The sequence below is a fragment of the Physeter macrocephalus genome, chromosome 4 (genome assembly GCF_002837175.3).
Source record: "Physeter macrocephalus isolate SW-GA chromosome 4, ASM283717v5, whole genome shotgun sequence".
In the NCBI taxonomy this organism is placed as follows: Eukaryota; Metazoa; Chordata; class Mammalia; order Artiodactyla; family Physeteridae; genus Physeter; species Physeter macrocephalus.
In genome coordinates this window covers 118,418,321-118,439,311 of record NC_041217.1, presented here as the reverse complement: position 1 = coordinate 118,439,311, position 20,991 = coordinate 118,418,321, and the positions used below count along the sequence as shown (strand labels likewise).

The 20,991-nt window shown below is 36.7% G+C and overlaps 1 protein-coding gene across 1 annotated transcript in view; it reads left to right on the top strand.

Annotated features, from left to right (window-relative positions):
- MSH4 (mutS homolog 4) overlaps window positions 1–14,298 on the top strand; it is a 93,926-nt gene extending 79,628 nt beyond the window's left edge. The window contains exons 18-20 of the mRNA XM_055084514.1: window positions 8,522–8,696; window positions 10,071–10,159; window positions 13,979–14,298. Coding sequence (XP_054940489.1) covers window positions 8,522–8,696; window positions 10,071–10,159; window positions 13,979–14,170 — 456 coding nt within the window. The 3' untranslated portion in view covers window positions 14,171–14,298. The remainder of the gene's footprint in view (window positions 1–8,521; window positions 8,697–10,070; window positions 10,160–13,978) is intronic.
- The last annotated feature ends 6,693 nt before the right edge of the window (window positions 14,299–20,991 follow it).

The following is a 20,991-nucleotide window of genomic DNA, read 5'->3' as shown; positions in this document are numbered from 1 at the left end:
TTTCCAGTAGTAAAGAAAGCACTTGTAGTCCATAGTGTGATCTAGCAATAGAAATATGCAAAATATCACCATTGGATATTCTTTTTTTAAATTTTTAAAATAATTTATTAATTAATTTATTTTTGGCTGCGTTGGGTCTTTGTTGCTGCACACAGGCTTTCTCTAGTTGCGGCAAGTGGGGGCTACTCTTCACTGTGATGTGCGGGCTTCTCATTGCGGTGGCTTCTCTTGTTGTGGAGCATGGGCTCTAGGCGCGCGGCCTGCAGTAGTTGTGGCACGCAGGCTCAGTAGTTGTGGCTCACAGGCTCTAGAGCACAGGCTCAGTAGTTGTGGTGCACGGGCTTAGTTGCTCCGTGGCATGTGGGATCTTCCTGGACCAGGGCTCGAACCCGTGTCTCCTGCATTGGCAGGTGGATTCCCAGTAGTTGTGGCCCACAGGCTCTAGAGCACAGGCCCAGTAGTTGTGGTGCACGGGCTTAGTTGCTCCGTGGCATGTGGGATCTTCCTGGACCAGGGCTCGAACCCGTGTCTCCTGCATTGGCAGGTGGATTCTTTTTTTTTTTTTTTGCAGTACGCGGGCCTCCCACTGTCGCGGCCTCTCCCGTTGTGGAGCACAGGCTCTGGATGCGCAGGCCCAGCGACCATGGCTCACGGGCCCAGCTGCTCCGTGGCATGCGGGATCCTCCCGGACCTGGGCACAAACCCGTGTCCCCTGCATCAGCAGGCGGACTCTCAACCACTGCGCCACCAAGGAAGCCTGGCAGGTGGATTCTTAACTGCTGTGCCACCAGGAAAGTCCCACCGTTGGATATTCTTAATCAACCACTTATAAGAAGCAAGGAGCTGGGTAACCATGTATATGATACTTTCAAACGTTTTTGGCAAACTAACAAATATAATGAGATTGGCTGGTTGTTTCTAATTTGCTGAACAAAGTGGGGAAAGAAAAGATGAGTCCAGGAATTCAAATTCCTGAGTAAATCCGTGCCTAAATGACCTGAAAGCTTCTGTGTATGTCCTGAAGGAGACTCCTATCTCCTATAGCCTGAGGTTACTGAAAATCAAACCCAGAATCTCATTCTTTGACTGGCTGAATTACAATGCAAGTTGAACTCCCAGCCACATAGTAGTGACTCTATTTTTAAAGTCAAAACATTGATTGGGAAGGAATGGGATCCTGAAGGTTGGAATGGAGACATGTGGGAAGACTCTGATAAAGCTGGGGACATTGAACCTCTAAGTTCTAATGAGTCTTCTTTTCCAGTGGAAGAAGCTTCTCTACCCTCAGTGTGAGTAGCATCCCCAGCCCATATGAGGGGTTTAAGTCTTCTTTGTCTGAAGAAACTGTAATGACTTCCCCTAAGGTAGTTGCCATGTAAGACAATGCTAATTGTCCTCAGGATCCACCCTTACCATCTTTCTATACTTCTAAACTATAAATAGACTCAGGTCCCAGCAGGCCCGTAAAGGTGAGGTATGAAGTGTGGCCCATGAGGAGGTACACTACACTTCGAAAGAACTACTTGAGTTTTCTAATAAATACAGATAGAAATCTGGGGAACATGTATGGAACTGGATGGATAAGTTGGGTAAGGCCAAATTTATTGATATGTACTCACTAAGCGGAGGTTTTGAATTTCATGTTGCAGCTCAGGATGTTTGGTTCGTTAGTTGAAACATGAACCAAAAGGTAGCCCATAGTGAGTGACTTGCAAATGCTGTATCTGCCTTGGTTTAATGTAAAGGAAAAGATTCAGAGGATTAGGGAGATTGGAATGTTATGGATTTGTCATTTAAGACCTACTTACCTATTCTGCAAGGGTCCAGAAGACATACCTTTCACCGAGACAGTGAGAAATAAATTTGTGAGGAGAGCCCCAACATCCTTACAGAGCTCTGTGATCACTCTTCTCTGTAGGCCATATCTTACAGTGGAAACTGCAGTCACTGAATTGGGAAACTTAAATACAGTGGGAGTAATTGGATCTTGCTGTGGCAGGATGTACCAATGGATGGTACTCTACTACCAAAGGCAAGCCAGGCGTGGTTACCAAAACAGACAGCAGAGTCCAAGCAGCAATCAGAATAGTCTTGACTTGGGCAGTCATATGGCGTTGGCTAGTTGATTGTGGTGTCCCTAAAAGTGAAATAGAAAGGAAGCTTATTAAATTCTTACGTGATCTGTATAAGCAGAAAAGTTTTAGGTCAGGTGAACAAAAGTCTAGCCTGAACCATAAAAAAGAGAGTCAGGGCCCCTCAGCCAGTTTCTAGATCTGAGCCAGTTTACAGATCTAGAAGTTCTTAAATGAAGAGGAAGCCAGGTCCCCTGGAGGAGGGACTCTGGTACACTCCAAAAATGTATTCTGTTAATTTTTCTCCCAGCCTTCTCCAAAGGGACATACAGCCTTTTACCAGGGTAACTGTGCATTGGGGAAAGAGGAAATAATCAGGCTTTTTGAGGGCTACTAGACACTGGCTCTGAACTGACTCTAATTACAGAGACCCAAAACATCACTGTGGTTTACCAGTCAGGGTAGGGCTTATGGAAATCAGATGATCAATGGAGTTTTAGCTCAGGTCTATCTTACAGTGAGCCCGATGGGTATGCAACCCATCTTGTGATTATTTTCCCAGTTCTGGAATGTATAATTGGGATATGTGTATTCAGCAGCTGGTAAAATCCCCACATTGGCTCCCTGACCTGTGGAGTGAGGACTATTATGGTAGGAGAGAGCAAATGGAAGCCATTAGAACTGTTTCTATGTAGGAAAATAGTAATCCAAAGCAGTACCCCATTCCTAGAGAGATTGGAGACATTAGTGCCACCTTCAAGGACTTGAAAGTTGCAGCGGTGGTGATTCCCATCACATTCCCATTTAACTCATCTATTTTGCCTGTGCAGAGGACAGATGGACCTTGGAGAATGACAATGAATAATTGTAACCTTAACCAGGTGGTGACTGCAATTGCAGCTATTTGTACCAGATGAGGTTTCATTGCTTGAGCATATTAACATATCCCGTGGTACCTGGTATGTGGCTAATAGATCTAGCCAATGCATTTTTCTCCATACCTGTCAATAAAGATCACCAGAAGCAGTTTGCTTTCAGCTGGCAAGGTCAGCAGTACCCCTCCACTGTCCAACTTCAGGGGTATATCATCTCTCCAACTCCGTCATAATCTAGTCTGTAAGGATCTTGATTACTTTCCTTTCGACAGGATATCACACTGGTCCATTACATTGATAACATTATGCTGATTGGACCTAGTGAGAACAAAGTAGCAACTACTCTAGACTTATTGGTAAGACATCTGTGTGTCAGAAAGGGGAGATAAATCCAACAAGAGTACAGGGGCCTAAAGACCTGTACTCTGAAAACTGTTAGAAGATGATAAAAGAAATTGAAGACAACACAAACAGATGGAAAGATATACCCTGTTTTTGGAGTGGATGACTCAATATTGTTAAAATGACTGTACTCCAAGGCAATCTACAGATTCAGCGCAATCCCTATCAAATTACCAATAGCATTTTTTACATAACTAGAACAAAGAATTTTTTAATTTGTATGGAAACACAAAAGACCCCAAATAGCCAAAGCAATCTTGAGAAAGGAGAACGAAGCTGGAGGAATCAACCGCCCTGACTTTGGACTATACTACAAAGCTACAGTAATTAAAACAGTATGGTACTGGCACAAAAACCAATCAGTGGAACAGGATAGAAAGCCCAGAAATAAACCCACGCACCTATGGTCAAGTAATCTATGACAAAGGAGGCAAGAATATATATTGGAGAAAAGACAGTCTCTTCAATAAGTGGTACTGGGAAAATTGGACAGCTACATGTAAAAGAATGAAATTGGACCATTCTCTAACACCGTACACAAAAATAAACTCAAAATGGATTAAAGACATAAATGTAAGACTATAAAACTCCTAGAGGAAAATATAGGCAGAATACTCTCTGACATAAATTGCAGCAATATCTTTTTGGATCTGTCTCCTAGAGTAATAGAAGTAAAACCAAAGATAAACAAATGGGACTAATTAAATTTAAAAGCTTTTGCACAGCAAAGGAAACCATAAACAAAACAAAAAGACAGTCTACAGAATGGGAGAAAATATTTGCAAATGATGCTACATACAAGGGCTTAATTTCCAAAATATACAAACAGCTCATACAGCTTAATATCAAAAAAACGGGGCTTCCCTGGTGGCGCAGTGGTTGGGAGTCCGCCTGCTGATGCAGGGGACACGGGTTCGTGCCCTGGTCCGGGAAGATCCCACATGCTGCGGAGTGGCTGCGCCCGTGAGCCATAGCCACTGAGCCCGCGCAAATGGGCAGAAGATCTAAATAGACATTTCCCCAAAGAAGACATATAGATGGCCAACAGGCACCTATGAAAAGATGCTCAGTATCGCCAATTATTAGAGAAATGCAAATCAAAACTACAATGAGATATTACCTCTCAACAGTCAGAATGGCCATCATTAAAAAGTCTACAAATAATAAATGCTAGAGGGTGTGGAGAAAAAGGAACCCTCCTACACTGTTGGTGGGAATATAAATTGGTGCGGCCACTCTGGAGAACAGTATGGAGGTTCCTTAAAAAACTAAAAATAGAGCTACTGTATGACCCACCAAATCCCACTCCTGGGTATATATCCAGAGAAAACTATAATTTAAAAAAATACATGCACCCCAGTATTCATAGCAGCACTATATACAATAGCCAAGGCATGGGAACAACCTAAATGTCCATAGACAGATGAATTGCTAGAGAAGATGTGGTATGTATGTGTGTGTGTGTGTGTATACACACACACACACACACACACACACACACACACACACAGTGGAATACTACTCAACCATAAAAAAGAATGAAATAATGCCATTTGCAGCAACATGGATGGACCTAGAGATTATCATATTAAGTGAAGTAAGAGAAAGACAAGTATCATATGATATCACTTACATGTGGAATCTAAATAAAATACAAATGAACTTATTTACAAAACAGAAATAGACTCACAGACATAGAAAACAAACTTATGGTTACCAAAGGGATAGCAGGGGTTGGGGGAGACATAAATCACGAGTTTGGGATTAACATATATATGCTACTGTATATAAAATAGGTAAACAACAAGGACCTCCTGCATAGCACAGGGAAGTATACTCAATATCTTATAATAACCTATAATAGAAAACAATGTGGAAAAGAATATACATACATGTATAGCTCAATCACTTTTCTATACAATTAAAACTAACACAATATTGTAAATTAACTATACTTCAATTTTTAAAAAATGCAAAAAAGGGAAAAAGTATAGGGGCCTTCTACCTCAGTGAAATTTCTGAGTCCAGTAACATGGTGCATGTTGAGTTATCCCTTCTAAGGTGAAATATAAGTTGTTACACCTGGCCCCTCCTACAGCTAAAAAGAGACAAAATACATTGTTGGCTTCTTTGGATTTTAGAAGCAACCTGTTTCTCATTTGGATGTGTTACTCCTGCCCATTTACCAAGTGACCTGAATACTGCTAGTTTTGCATGGGGCTCAGAGCAGGAGAAGGCTCTGCAACAGGTTCAGCCTTGCAAGCTGCTCTGCTACTTAGGCCATATGATCAAACAGATCCAATAGCATTTGAAGTATCAGTGACAGATAAGAGATGCTATTTGGCCCCTTTGGCAGGCCCTTTGTAGGTGAATTGTAGCACAGGGCATTAGGATTTTGGAGCAAAGCGCAAAGCCCTGCCATCCTCTGTAGATAACTACTGTCCTTTTGAGAAACAGCTCATAGCCTGCTACTGTGCCTTAGTAGAGACACAATGATTAACCACAGGCCACCAAGTTATCATGTGACCTGAGCTGCCCATCATGAGCTGGGTGTTATCTGATCCACCAGCCATAATGTTGGGCATGCACAGCAGCACTCCATCCTCAAATGGAAGGGGTATATACATGATTGGGCCTGAGAAGTCCTTGCAGGCACAAGTAAGTTACATGAAGACATGGCCCAAGTACTCATGGTCCCCACTCCTACTAAACTACTTTCTTTCACCTTGTACCTGTGCCCTCATAGAGAGTTGACAGGGGAAGAGAAGACTTACCTTGTTTACAGATCGTTTTGTATGATATTCAGGTGCCACCCAAAAGTGGACAGCTCTAGCACTATAGTCCCTTTCTAGTCCCTGAAGGACACTGATGAAGGAAAATTGTCTGACTGGGCAGAACTTGAAGCATTGTACCTGGTTGTTATTTTGCTTGTGAGGAGAAATGGCCGGTTATGTGATTATATATCAATTCATGGGCTGTGGCCAGTGGTCTGGCTGAGACTTGGAAGGAACATTTTTGGAAAATTGGTGACAGGGATGTTTGCGGAAGAGGGATGTGGGTAAATCTCTCTGATTAAGCAAAAAAATGTAAGTATATTTGTGTCCCATGTGAATACTTACCAAAGAGTGGCCTCAGGAGAGGAGGATTTTAGTAATCAAGTGGATAGGATGACCTGTTCTGTGGATATCAGTCGGCCTCTTTCCTCAGCCACCCCTGCCATCACCCAAGGGGCTCATGAACAAAGTGGCCATGGTAGCATGGATTGAGGTTATATATGGGCTCAGCAACATAGATTGCCACTCACCATGGCCAACCTGTCCACAGCCATCCCTGAGTGCCCAGTCTGCACTGAGCCTCTGATACAGCACCATTCCCCAAGATGATTAGCTAGCTGCCTGGTGGCAAGTTGATTATGTTGGACCACTTCCATCACGAAGAGGGCAGCAACTTGTTCTTACTGGACTAGATACTGTGGATACAGAGTTGCCTTCCCTGCATATGTGGCTTCTGCAAAAACTACCGCCCATGAACTTAACAGAATGCTTTATCCACCATCACAGTATTGCACACAGAATTGCAGAATTGCTTCTGATTAAGGAACTCACTTCATAACAAATGCAATGCAGCAATGGGCCCGTGTTCATGGAATTCACTTGTCTTATCATGTTCCCCACCATCCTGAAGCAGCTGGCTTGATAGTAAAAATATAATTATTGCTACTTACTTTTTTTTTTTTCGGTACGCGGGCCTCTCACTGTTGTGGCCTCTCCCGTTGCGGAGCACAGGCTCCGGACGCGCAGGCTCAGCGGCCATGGCTCACGGGCCCAGCCGCTCCGCGGCATGTGGGACCCTCCCGGACCGGGGCACGAACCCGTGTCCCCTGCATCGGCAGGCGTACTCTCAACCACTGCGCCACCAGGGAAGCCCCGCTACTTACTTTTAAGGAGCCTAATTTCTAACCTAGTATCTTTAGTGCCTAGCACAATCCTTGCAATATAAAGGTCCTGAATAATTATTTGTTAAATCAAATTAACCTGAAATAGAGTTTACAGAGTTACTAGAATAGATTGATTTGATATATAAAATTTGAGGATGTTATTGTTATTATGAACATGGTCTCTAGCTTCTAAATATTGATAGTTTACTGGGTTTCTAAATATTTTCCTGTTGCTTTGTAAATTTGGTTTGTTTTATACCACCTTTTGATTTGTTTAGTAGTTTTTGAGATTTGTTATTTTTCTGTCATATACACAACCATTCCTCCCTCTGCTACCCCCTTTCTATAGCTGATAGACATTTGCCAGTCAGATATTTTCTTTTTAATGTCTTAATATTTAAAATTTCCACTAATCACCTATTTAGTTTCTCACTTGTATCTTAAAACATAACGAGTTAGAGTCATATCTCCTTCTGCTTCAGTAACTCTGGGCCGGAAGCCACTGCGCTGGTCAAAAGTCACTTGAACCACCTCCATCAAAATCACCTAAAGTACTTAGGGAAAATGCAGTTTCCTGGGGCCCTAAATTACACTGCTGATTGTGAGAATGAGATGGGGATAAGCACCAAGAATTTGCATCTTTAACAAGCTCCCCAGGGGATTACTAAAGTTTAAGAATCATTGTACTAAGCAGTGTCCTCAACCTTTTTTCCCCTTAAGTACCTATCCCAAACACAATGCAAATATAAAGGCAAAAACCTTTGCAATTTCAAATACCTAAGACAATCCATTGATTTCACTTTCCCAAAACTACTTATATGGAAGGAAGCTAGTTTTAAAGTAAAGGTTTTTAAAAGTTGAGGGAAATGTTATGATTTCATTTGTGGATTACTTCTCTAATAAATGATTACCTCAGTTAATAGCTTTATTTCTGGTAAACTTCATCCTTCCAATATCTTCAGGTTTCTTTTTTTAGGATTTTTGCATTTGTTCTCTTTCCCATAGCGTAACATACGTGTGTGTGTAATCATAATAAATATTTTTTCTTCATTGAATATAAAATTTCCAAACATTTTAAGATGAATTGACCATGTTAGCCTCAAAGTTCATCAGTTTCATTTCTACATTTCTGCTAAGCTACTTAGAAGGTTAAACTAAAAATTTATGTTTAAATAGTTAAAATAAAATTTTCTAGCTCATTTAAAAATACTGATATTCATTGTTGTGTATTCTAGGCATTTACACTGTTCGCTACACATTTCCTGGAACTATGCCATATAGATGTTCTATATCCTAATGTAGAAAACGTGCATTTTGAAGTTCAACATGTAAAGAACACCTCAAGAAATAAAGAAGCAATCTTGTATACCTACAAACTTTCTAAGGGACTTACAGAAGAAAAAAATTATGGTATTGCATATAGAAATTATATATATATATATATATATACACACTGAAACACTACATATTCTCGTAAGACAGACTTTCTTCTCTTTACTTGACTGTCAGTCTAAGCAACTTTCCTTCTCATTCTTTTGAGTGCTTGTATGATCTAAGACTGTATTTTCTATGTCAGACTCACATTTTATATATATTAAGCTTATTTTAAAACATATTAACAGTAACTATGTAGAATTACAATACATGAAAGTCCCAGAAGTATAGTTTCTATCCTTAGAAAAATGTAATTAGTTTATATTTGCAAGTTATATAATGAATTGCAAATTATGTATTTCTTAGACACTCTTTCAGTAACAGCATCCTTCTGTTTTCTTCAGATTCAGGGAACTTGCTAACTAAATCTTAAGTCTTAAAATGGAATGTATTACCAAATTATGTGTGTTCATAAACTTGGTTAGATATTTTCTATCTAAATCATTTTGTGACATGTAAAGTGGCACAGATTGAGGGAATTTTCAGTTGAATTTTACATATAACGTTCCAAAAATTATTTTAGCTATGAATGTGACATTTGTGAGGGTAAAAATAGCATCTTTGTTTTGCTATTTGAAATGGGAAAATCAAATGGAGAACTTAATTTGTATCAGATGTTTAATCTTTATAAGCCTCAGTTTCATCTATTAAATGGTGATATATGTGGATTTGTGAAGATTAAATGAATTATCAAATACAAACTGCCTAGCACAGTGCCTAGCAATTAGTAACTTCTAAATAAATGTTAGTGTTGCTTCTGTTGCCTCTAAAGCAATAAATAAACTATTAGCACATAGTAGAAAACCTATAAGTCATTTACACAATAAAAATCTGGGAACATGAGAATACTAGTTGGTATTTGAATTTGCATGAAGAGTAGTCACCTACCATTATGTCTTCGGAGAAATTCTTCCCTCGTTGATCTGCTAGATAGATGAATATTCAGCTGTAGGCTTATCTCTGACTACACTTTCTTCTACCCTGAAAAACCCATTATTTCCTTTGACCTATAAACCAACTGAATTTGTAGTTGGAATTTCAATGTTATTACTACTATTTGATTTTTTTATTACCTCTTTTCCTTTCCCTATCATGTTTTCTGCTATCTCAGAGGTATCTTCAGAGGTAATTGATATTCTAATTTGTCTTACATGTCTTAGCAAGTAATTAAATCTCATAATTCGTAAGTTGTCATCCAGAACTTAGGGAAACTTAATTTTGAGAATTAAGTAGTTCATAAATACCTAAGAAAGGAAATTTAAATCTGTGAAGAAAAGACTAATACTGATTAAAACAAACTTAACAAAACCAGCAATAATAATATTGAAGCCCCATTCTTGATAATTTTAGGATTAAAAGCTGCAGAGGTGTCATCACTCCCACCATCAATTGTCTTGGATGCCAAAGAAATCACAAGTCAAATAACCAGACAAATTTTGGTAAGAAACTCTTTAGCAATAAGAATTGTTTTGCAAATTCAAGAAAATACTTTTAGTGTACATTTTTATTATGGCCTTGGATCTAAATATATATAATTAAAATATTTAAAACAAAAACCTAATTCCTAAATAAAGAAGATCCTTTTTACTTCTCAAAACTTTTTTGGTTTGATCTATTATAACTTTTCCCAGCATAGCTACTAATAAGATAGGAGACAAAAGTTAAACAGTTCAGTTCCTACTTGTTACTACACTGACTTTATGATAAGAAAAGAAATCTCTATAAAGTAAGCATTAAAAATAAAAATCACTATGCACAAAATTTTCATGTCTTTTTAAATAGTTTTCAAAGCTCTTCTATCCATTATCATATATAAGCCTCATAACTCTTCATGAAGCAGTTAGGGCTAATAAAAGATAAATAATAAAGGTATTATTTTTACATGCATTTTTACAGCTGAGGTTCATAGAGCTTAAGTGATTTGCTAGGAAGCAGTAGATCCAACACTGAATTCATATCTGTTAACTGAAAATTTGGAAATCCTTTATCATTTTTTTACATCAAGTTGCCTTATATTGTTTTAAGAATCCAGTGTGTTCAGTAAACTAAGCTAGGTGCAGTATGAAACTTTCTTCAGTATTAACAGTTTCCTGTGTCTTTCACTCTTTCTTAACCTGCCTTCAGGTTTTCGTTTGCATTCCTCAGTCTTTTGACCTCCTAGACTGCTTTTATGACTTTACTTGCCTAACTACTCCATTGGAATCCCTTCGCCAGTAATTTTGGCAGTGCTTCACTTCTAAAGAACCTCTCATTACTTAGTTCTTCAGAATTCCTCTTGCCAAATTCCACTTATGGGCAACCTCTCCAGTAGCCTTCTAGGTTTTGGATTTCCTGATGCTGCTCAAAATATATTCAGGCTAATTTTAGCCACTGCAAATAGTGTATACTAACTTTGGTTGAATATTTTACTGAATCGTTTTTTCTTCTGTCCCATTAATCTATGTGGTTTCTTATAGTAACTCTTTCAAAATGTTTCTACTCTTCCTGAGCCCTCAATAACCTTACTCTCTACAAAAAAATTTACCTCCTATACTTTTTGAGAGACTTGAGGTCATCCTGATGAGTCCTTGAACCTTTTCCTCCTTCAGAATTCTATTTTGGAATTTCTGTTTTTCACCTATTTCTCTTCCTTCCTATTTCAGAGGAAGAGATTACCTTTCAACCTTTTTAAGGTTAACTTTTCTACCTTCTTTCCATCTCCATGAAGATCAGTTTCTTCATCAGTTTCTTTTCTTCTCTTTGCATCCTTAGTGTTTTTTTCAGTGGCTTTTTTTTTTCCTATGAATATGGTTAGGTTTTTCCCAGTAAATCCTCTTTTTTTTTTTTTTTACCTTCTCAAACTATATTTCTCTTCCTTTTACTGCCAATTTCCCAAGAGTAATCTATACTTGCTTCTTCCATTTTCCACTTGCAAACTGGATCTTGTCATCACTCTACAGAAAGTTTCCTCTTAAATACTAACTATTCATAAAGTCGTATGGCCTTTTTTTCACTTTTCATCTTCCCTGTTCCCTCTATGGTGTTAGGCACTACCCTTCTTTCCCTTTTCATAATTCTTCCCTGTCTTGGCTACTGTGAAATTGTCCTCTCCTGGATGTTCTCATTCTCCTACCTCTTTGATTATCACTTCTTTCCTTTCTTCACTAGTGCTTTATATTATTCCACCTACCAAATAGAAGCATTCCTAAGATTTTACCATTGTTTCTTTGTTTAAAATTCTGTACTCTTGGTGATCTCACCTTTCCTCAGCTTCCATTTTCATTTCTTTTTGACTCTGAATCTATATATTTTTATCCATATTTCTTCTTGAAATCTTAATTTATGTTTTCACTCTTCAGTAGGTTCAAAATTAAATTTATCATCCTTTGAAAAATCTTCTAATCTCTTCACTTTCACATCTCCCAGTTGACCCATCAGAGCTATGAATCCTTCTTCTTAATTACCTCTCATCAGGACTAGGCAGTAGGTTCTCTCTCTTTTCCAACCCATCCTACATACTTCTACCAGATTGTCTTTTAATGCATAGTTGTTATGTTGTTTCCTGCTCGGAAATTTTCAGTTGTGTCTTACCAAATAAAAGTTGAACTCCTTAGCCTAATGTTGAAAGTCTTCTATGGTTATTTCTCAAAATGTAATCTGAGGATTACCTACATTAGAATCACCTGGGATACTGGGTACCATCCCAGATTTTCAAGGGTCTCCTGTGGCTCATGGATTTACATTTTTAACCAGTCTTCAGATGATTTTTAAGCAAACTAAAGTTTGTTAACTACTGCTTTATGATCTCCCTTTGTTTACTACCTCAGTGTTATATAACATTACTCAATTTAACTATAACGTACATTTCTGCCACATTGAATTACTTGACATTTCATCATTTTGACTTGATTGTGTACCATACTTTCTAATGTGTTTGCTCTCTCTGTTTCTTCCATCTCGAATGCCCTCCCTTCTAAGCTCTTCTATCCATCAAGATTCATTTCAAATACTCCATCCTATTTAAGCTTTTCTTGACACAAGCTGGAAGTGAACTTTCTTTCCTCTGAACATTTTATATCCCTCTTATGGGACTTTTCATGATTAATCAATTGCTTGTAAACATGTCTGTTTCACTGTAAGACTGAGCTTTTTGACTTCAATTATCATGTCAGGATGACATTTTTGTATGCCCGCATAGTCATGAATGCAAGTTATAAGGTCTGGAATATAGATAATAACAGATATTCAATAACTGTCATTTAAATAATAAACTGATAGTTTATCAATCAGTGTATCTAATAGATGGATGGATCAATATATGATAATCTTATTCTACCTCACGGAGTCGTATTCATTTTTCCTATAGTGAAAGTAGAGAAATATCTGGAATTCTTGGCTGTTGAGGATTGAAGGGATTATATTTCCCTTAGTGAATGGAAACTAAGTCTTTACATAAATAGTTAAGATTGGAAATGCTAAAAAAAAAAAAGAAAAAAGAAAATGCTGCTTCCTCTATCTAGCTCAGGCAAAGAAATGAATGAAGAATTTTCTAGCTATACTCCCAACCCTGAAGGGAGGTATTCAAGGACTGAATATCTAAAGGTCTTCCAAAGTATTAGAAGATTCCCATTTTAAAGATTATTTCTTGGGTATCCTTAAGTATAGTTTGTAAGTATAATTAAGACATAATTCCAACTAGCAATTTATGTTTCTTATTTTTAAAATGTAATTTACCCCTCAGGCAGTATTTTCTTTTAGGCTCTAGCAATCCTATATATGAACTGTTTTGAGGGACAAGCAGTTTACTGATGACCCATTCTGTCCACTAGTTTATCTGTTGGGGAATTAAAGTAGGAGATACAGAGTAGTACTCTGAGTGACATTTAAAATTATGAATACTGCATAGCAATGAGCAGAGTGCTATTTTCCCATACTTTTTTGATGAGAAAGTGTTTGTAGAACATAACTGTGGATTTTCTATTACTCTTTGGTGTTGTGTTGAGATGTTTGACCATTTAGCAGATTTTTTTTTTCATTGAGAAGTGGTTTTCAAGGATTAAGGATCTGTCATAAAGTAGTAAATACTCATGAGAAATGTTATTCTCCAAAATAATATTTATTTCTTCTGGTACATGATTTGCTAGTTGGATGGGGCTGACTTATCCAAAGGGATTGGTTAACCATTGAGTTCTTATTTCTATGAAAGGAGATAGAATATTGCCAAAATAAAAATCATAGTATTCATATTTTAATTTTTATCTATATTTTTTCAATAATAGCAAAGCCAAAGGAGTACTCCTGAGATGGAAAGACAGAGAGCTGTGTACCATCTAGCTACTAAGCTCGTTCAAACTGCTCGAAACTCTCAGTTGGATCCAGACAGTTTACGAACATATTTAAGTAATCTCAAAAAGAAGTATGAAGCAGATTTTCCCAGGGCTGAACAAGTTTCAGGAAACACTGAAGAATAATAACAACTCACATCTTATACTAATGAAATAATATGTCTTAATATGAGCAACCTAGAATTCATTTTTCCCAAGAGCAAAAGAAAGTAATATTTGCTAAATTTTGTATTTTAATTGAAAATTACATTATATTAACCTCAGAATTATCATCTATGTCTTCTATATAAGAAAATATTTGTTATATAACTTAAAAATGAGAACTATTTAAAGAACTGATTTTTATGTTAGAAAAAAGTCTAACGTGACACTTTTTCTCATTTATGAAACTTTAAGTTTATTTATATTTACAAGTTATGGTTTAAAATGTTATCATAAATGGTTTAGCTAAAATAAATCTTTCTTTGCAGGTCTGAAAACTTAGGCGAGGTTTTCTCTTACACTGTTATTCAGAAGGAATATTTCTTTTACATTCTTCTTATGACTCAATGATTTCTTAAATACCCTCAAATTCCAACGCTGGATACTTCTGAAGTTTGTTAGAATGATAGCGAGAATTTTAAAGTATTCTTTTTGGCATTCAGTATAGTTCTAAAGGGTGAAATTCAGCAAATAGTTATTTTGTAACGCAGGGTGTGTTTCTGCAAGGAGTAGTTACCAAATAGCCAGGTGTTCCGTTTTCTACTCACCAACTTCTTCTCTTTTCCCTTTTCCAAATTTTCATTTTTGACCATCTTTTTTAGGTGAGTAAACAAGGCAGCCAGAAAGGTAATATTGATATGTTTGCCTTAATTGTTGGTTCACAAGGGAACATTTTATAAAATTGTGTTTCCACAGGCATGTGACTCACACCACCTTTTAGAGTTAACCCAAAGGTTATTCTGGTTTTATAAATGGACAAAAGAAAATGGAAGACCATCAGTTGTTCAGTAACTGCAAAGAGCTGTTGTCTTCTCAAACACCTTATTTCTATAGTTCCGTCTCAGTAGTAGACTTATTCACATAATCTCAGCCCAAAGGCCTAAGATAGGGAAATTGCTCTTGGAAACTTAAGTATCTGGAACTCAGGGTATACATTCAGTAAGCTGCAAGATTCATAGTTATTTGTGAATTACTGTGAATTACTATTGAAAGAAATTGTTCACAGACTGATTAGGGACCTATTTTTTGTTAATATATATATATTTTATTTTATAAAATGGAATACTAATATTTTGACTTTATTCAGCATTCTAAGTACACATTAGTTGCCAGATATATTGAAAAAGTTATAATTTGAATGACACATAATTTTTTTGAAAAATAATTGTAAATTAGTGTTAATAATTACATTAGATATATACTAAATGTCTTATTAGACTACTTCTATTTCCTATTCTCATGTTTTAGAAATAGAGCACCACAGTATTTGAATTTGACCATTAGTCACATTTAAATTCACAGCCTTTGAAATGAATTATATTTTATGCAGTCATTCCTAAAAGCAGTTAGATAATTTAGGTTTGTGGCAAATTTCTAGAAGGTACTGAGGAGGAAAAGGGAATGGCACATTGTGTGAGAGGGCAGGGAAGAAAAGGGAGGAAGCAATAACAGGGAGAAGGCAGGCTGTGGAAGAAAAACAGGCAAGCAGAGACAAGTGCGAAGTATTAAATATGCTGAATATCATTTACTCAAATGTATTAACTTCCCTTTACATTTAACCCCAATATTAAATTCCACCAGACTTTTAAGAAATTCTTCATTATCATTCTGCAGCTTTTGATGCAAAAACTGCAGCCAACCGATTAATCCCTTTTATTTTAGATTTGGAATACTGAAATAAAAATAGGTTTATATCTTCTTAAAATTAAATACTTTTTCTTCAATCATTTTGTGTGTTGCCGAAACATATGAAAAAGCAAATCAAATGCAGATATAATTATAAAGTCATGGTACTATAGGATGGAGGTGAATGCTAGGAAGACAATCCATTCTTTAATTTTCAGGTCTATTTGCTCTACTCTTCAGTACCTCTTTGCCTTTGCCTTTCTCTAAAATTATAGATCATTATCTTATAATTCAGTCTTTTAAGGTAAATGTCCATAATGTTTTAGCAAACTCCTTGAATTTCCACCTTAAAGCCATTCTTTTAGTCTGTTCCACCTTTCTCCTCACATATAGTAATCTTCTTCAAGTCTAGGGGTAAGGTATAAGGGAGTAGAGGAAAAGGGCAGCTTATCCTCATGCCTAGGAAGTAATACATTTGTTTATTTTTAAATTTGCATAACAGTAAAATTAAATCTTTTTTGGTCTACAATTTTATGAATTTTGGCACATTTATGGATTCATGGTACTACCACACTCAAGATGCAGAACAGTTGTCACCACCAGATGATCCCCTTAGTACTGTCCCTTTGTACCCAAATTCTTCCCTGACTCCTAACTTTAACCCAGCAATCACTGAGTATGGTTAAGCATTCCTTCCCTATAGTTTTGTTTTTACCAGTCATATAGAATGTAACCTTTTGAGACTGGCTTCTTTTACTGAGCATAATGTACTTTAGAATTTATCCATTTTGTTGTTCCTTTTTATTGCTGCCTGGTATTCCATTGTTTGTATGTACCACAGTTTATCCATTCACTCACTGAAGGACATTTAGGTTTCTAGTTTTTGGTGATTATGAATAAAGCTGTTATAAACATTTGTGTACAGATTTTTGTGTGAGTGTTAAGTTTTAATTTATCTAGGTTAAATAGGAGTGGAATGGCCCTGTCATATTGTAAGTGTATATTTAACTTCATGAGAAGCCTGCAGACTCTTTTCCAGAGGGCTTATACTATTTTGCATTCCTGTCAGCCATGTATGAGAGGTCCAGTTGTCCCACGTGTTCTTTAGTAATTGGTGTATTGTCAGTTTTTAAATTTTTTTAGCCATTCTAACAGATATGTGGTGGGTAATGCATTTAAAATATTGTAAGGCTATTCTGATCATTTTTTAGCAAGCAGTCATTTTTAAAAATCTTTCTTTTTCCTAAATTATTTTTTAGCTGCTTTTTAGTTTAACCTCTCTGGTAGCACACTTTTAAATCTTTCCCTTCAAGCAAAAGTTTCAGAGTTTGGTAAAAAACTACCAAAAATATAATTCAATAATATTTATTATGGAACAGACAACGTACTAGATGCTAGGTGCACAAAAGATATCTGACCTTGAGGTAGGCTTTTCAGGTGTAGTTAAGAAAAAAACGCATGTAGTAGGGTTGGAACACCATGTGATAAGTACGATGATAGAGGAACATAAGAGGGTAGTAGCACAAAAAATGTTTACAGTTCTTTGTGGGTCAAGGGAGTTTAAAAGGTAGTAAAATATGTCAAGTGTTCAGGAAGGGAAGAGCATTTTAGATAAGGATCAGCATATGTAAAAGCAAAGAGATGTGAAACAGTGAGCAGCTTGGTTTAGCTGGGGGATAGAGTGCATATGAGAGAGTGGCAAAAAGATGAAGTAAGTGCTTTATATCAGTTTCTCCTTTAGATGACTGAAGAGTTTTAAGGTCTTTTGCTGGAGAGTGGAAGAGGGTGATGGTGGTGGTAGTAGAGGAATAACATGATAAGATTTACATTTTAGAAAGATTATCTGGGTGATAGCGTAAATGGTTTTGGGATGTGTGGTTGAAACCAAGGAGACGAGATAGTTTAAGAAACTCAGTAGTGCAGAAGAGAATTGATGATTAAGGGTAGAAACTGTGAGAATGGAACAGGGTTGTGTGTGTGTGTGTGTGTGTGTGTGTGTGTGTGTGTAAAGGAGAATGGAGAGGATGGAGTGGCTGGTGGAGGAGAGAAGACATTGATTTGAAAGATATTGAGATTTAGTGCTGATTAACCAGATTTAGCGATTCATGACTTACCCGATTTTTTAGTGAGGGGAAGGTGTTATGGATTGAATTGTGTCCCTTGAAAAAAATTCGTTAAGTCCTAACCGCCTGTACCTCAGTATGTGACCTTATTTGGAAATAGGATCATTTCAAATATATTGATAATTAGTTAAGATGAGGTCATACTGGAGTAGGGTGGGCCCCTGATCCAATATGACTGGTGTCCTTATAAGAAGATTGCCATGTGAAGACACAGAGACTCAGGGAGAATGCCATGTGAAGATAGAGGATTAGAGTGATACATCTACAAGCCAAGGAATGCCAAAGATTGCTGGAAAACCACCAGAAATTAGGAAGGATTCCTCTACAGTTTTCAGAGGGTGTGTGGTTCTGCTAACACCTCAATTTTAGACTTCTGGGCTCCAGAACTGTGAGACAATAAATTACTGTTGTTTTAGCCACCTAATTTTTGTACTTTGTTATGGCAGCCCTAGCAAATTAATACAGAAGGGAAGAGTTAAATATGATTCTAGGTGGTAATGCCATCAACCATGTTGAGAAATATGGAAATAATAAGAATTCCAGTAGAAGGAAGTTTCAAAGAATTCCCTGATGGTCCAGTGGTTAGGACTCGGCACTCTCTCTGCCAGGTTCCCGGGTTCGATCCCTTGTCCGGGAACTAAAATCCCGCAAACCATGTGACATGGCGCCCCCCCACCCCCAAAAAAAAAGAAGAAGAAAGAAGTTCTAGAAATTTAGGTGCTGGTTGTTGCCCACTCTCTAGCATAGGTATGAGCCATGTTCAGTAGAAGTGATGACTAGATAAAATTCATTAAGCTCTGTTAGAGTGGATGGAAATTAGGGAATAAATGTAAAAAGATTTGCTAAAATATTTGCCCAGAAGAATCACTTCATCTGGATCAGCAATCTGGTTTTTCTTTATAAGCTAGATTAAGGTTTGTTTTTTTTTTTAACTTTCTTCATATTAACACATTTCCAACTAAAATAATTATCATATGCTACTGGTAAAATATTCAAATATTAATACATTGTGTGTTGTTTGAACTTCCTGTATACTTATTTATGAGCTTAAAATATGCTCAATCATAATTAAATGTAGTTTAAGTGTAATAAATAAGCATTTCTATAATCCAACCCTGTAACGCAGTTAAGGGAACGAACGTGGAAGGAGAGGAAAAGCAAGTGATCTAGTTATATTGTTACTTGCCTATTTCCATTCTGTTCTTTAGAAAGTTAAATCACACAATTGTTTTGTCTTACTATAGGACCAAAATGAATACCCTTTTCTTATGAATTGTCAAAATTTTGATAGTCCCCAGATTTCAGATAGTGAGGATGGATACTGTCTACCATAATCTACTGAAATAGATCTAAATGCAGTGATGAGGTGGGGAACAGATTCTCATTGTCAAGGACTGTGAAGTGTCTAAGATTTTTACCTTACTTGCAAACTAGCAGTTTAGCTTACCATACTGTTTTCTGTCAGAAGACAAAAGACTGGGTCAGAAACGAATAACTTTATTACTAGTGGCACAGCATGCAACATGAGCTTCTTGTTTGTGTTGGTTCCACATACCCCCATCCTCTAAGATGTGTAGTTGTCCAGGTAGATGTACACACAGTGGATTGGTGTTATAGCTGAAGAATCCCAAGTTTGGGAAACTCCAGGCTTTTAAAATGAGCTTCAAGCAAACCTCCTTGACCACTTCCCCAGAGGAAGACATTGCCTTTATTATATTAGATATTGAGCAAACCTGCCCTCTGCTCAGAGGGAGCCACTATCTCTGTCTTCTAAGGCTGCTCACTATACAAACATCCTTAAAAAGATAGTCAAGAGTAAGACAGTTCCTCTGCTCATAAGACAGATGGAAACATGAGAGACCCATGGAGAATTATCTTCCAGTTCTCATCTTTATGTTGCAACAGTTTGACCACAAAGTTATATAGAGAACAGTCTAATACCCTAGATATTCAAAAAGCAAAGAGCTAAAAAATTGTTGTAGAATACATTCTAATTTTTTTAAGATAACAAGTTTCTTTGTAACCAAAGGATATGCAGATTTAACTGATAATAGTTTCATTTTGATGTGATGTTGGGTCAAAATTGTTTCTTTTTTTGTATTAACGTGCATATAATTTGGGGGTAGATGAAATGGGTGAAGGTGATCAAAAGGTACAAACTTTCAGTTATAAATAAGTCCTGGGCATGTAATGTACAGCATGGTGACTATAGTTAATAATATTGTATTATATATTTAAAAATTGCTAAGAGAGTAGATCTTGAGTTCTCATCACAAGAAAAAAAACTTGTAACTATGTGTGATGTTGGGTGTTAACTAGACTTATTGTGGTGATTATTTCACAGTATATAAATTTATTGAATCATTCTGTTATATACCTGAAACTATTTTGTTTTACACAATTATATCTCATTAAAAAAGTACTGCTGGGCTAGTATTTAGGGGTATCACATACCAAAACACCCAAGCTCCACGTTGTAACTTAAGGCTAATTATGTCCAAATATAATCCATTTCTGTCATCCTATTCCCAACACTTTAGTTGACTAATTCTTTACCTTGTGTTATTTGTGACCACGGATGCTACAGAATTATAAATTCTTCTCTCAAGGAAGGGCTCACCTCTTAATTTCATTAATTATTCCCTACTACCAAACACAGTGTTTTATTTGCAAAATAACTCAATAAACATTGTTATTATGGATACAAAATATAAAATAATATTTACCTAACTTAGGACATACTAAAAATAAGAGCTTCAGAGTTCAGAATATTAATATGACCAGATTTTCCACAAGTAACAAGAATGCTCTAAGGCCGAAAACAACTTTTAAAAACAGAATAAAAGCACATATCTAAAATATTTTAAAAATGCATATAATTTGTTACACTGTATAGAAAGTTAATGGGTAGAGCCATATGTTAATTTAAAAGTGATTCATTTAGGGTGTCATGTGAAAGTATATTTTCTAATGGAATGTTCAATGCAGTAAAAAGTC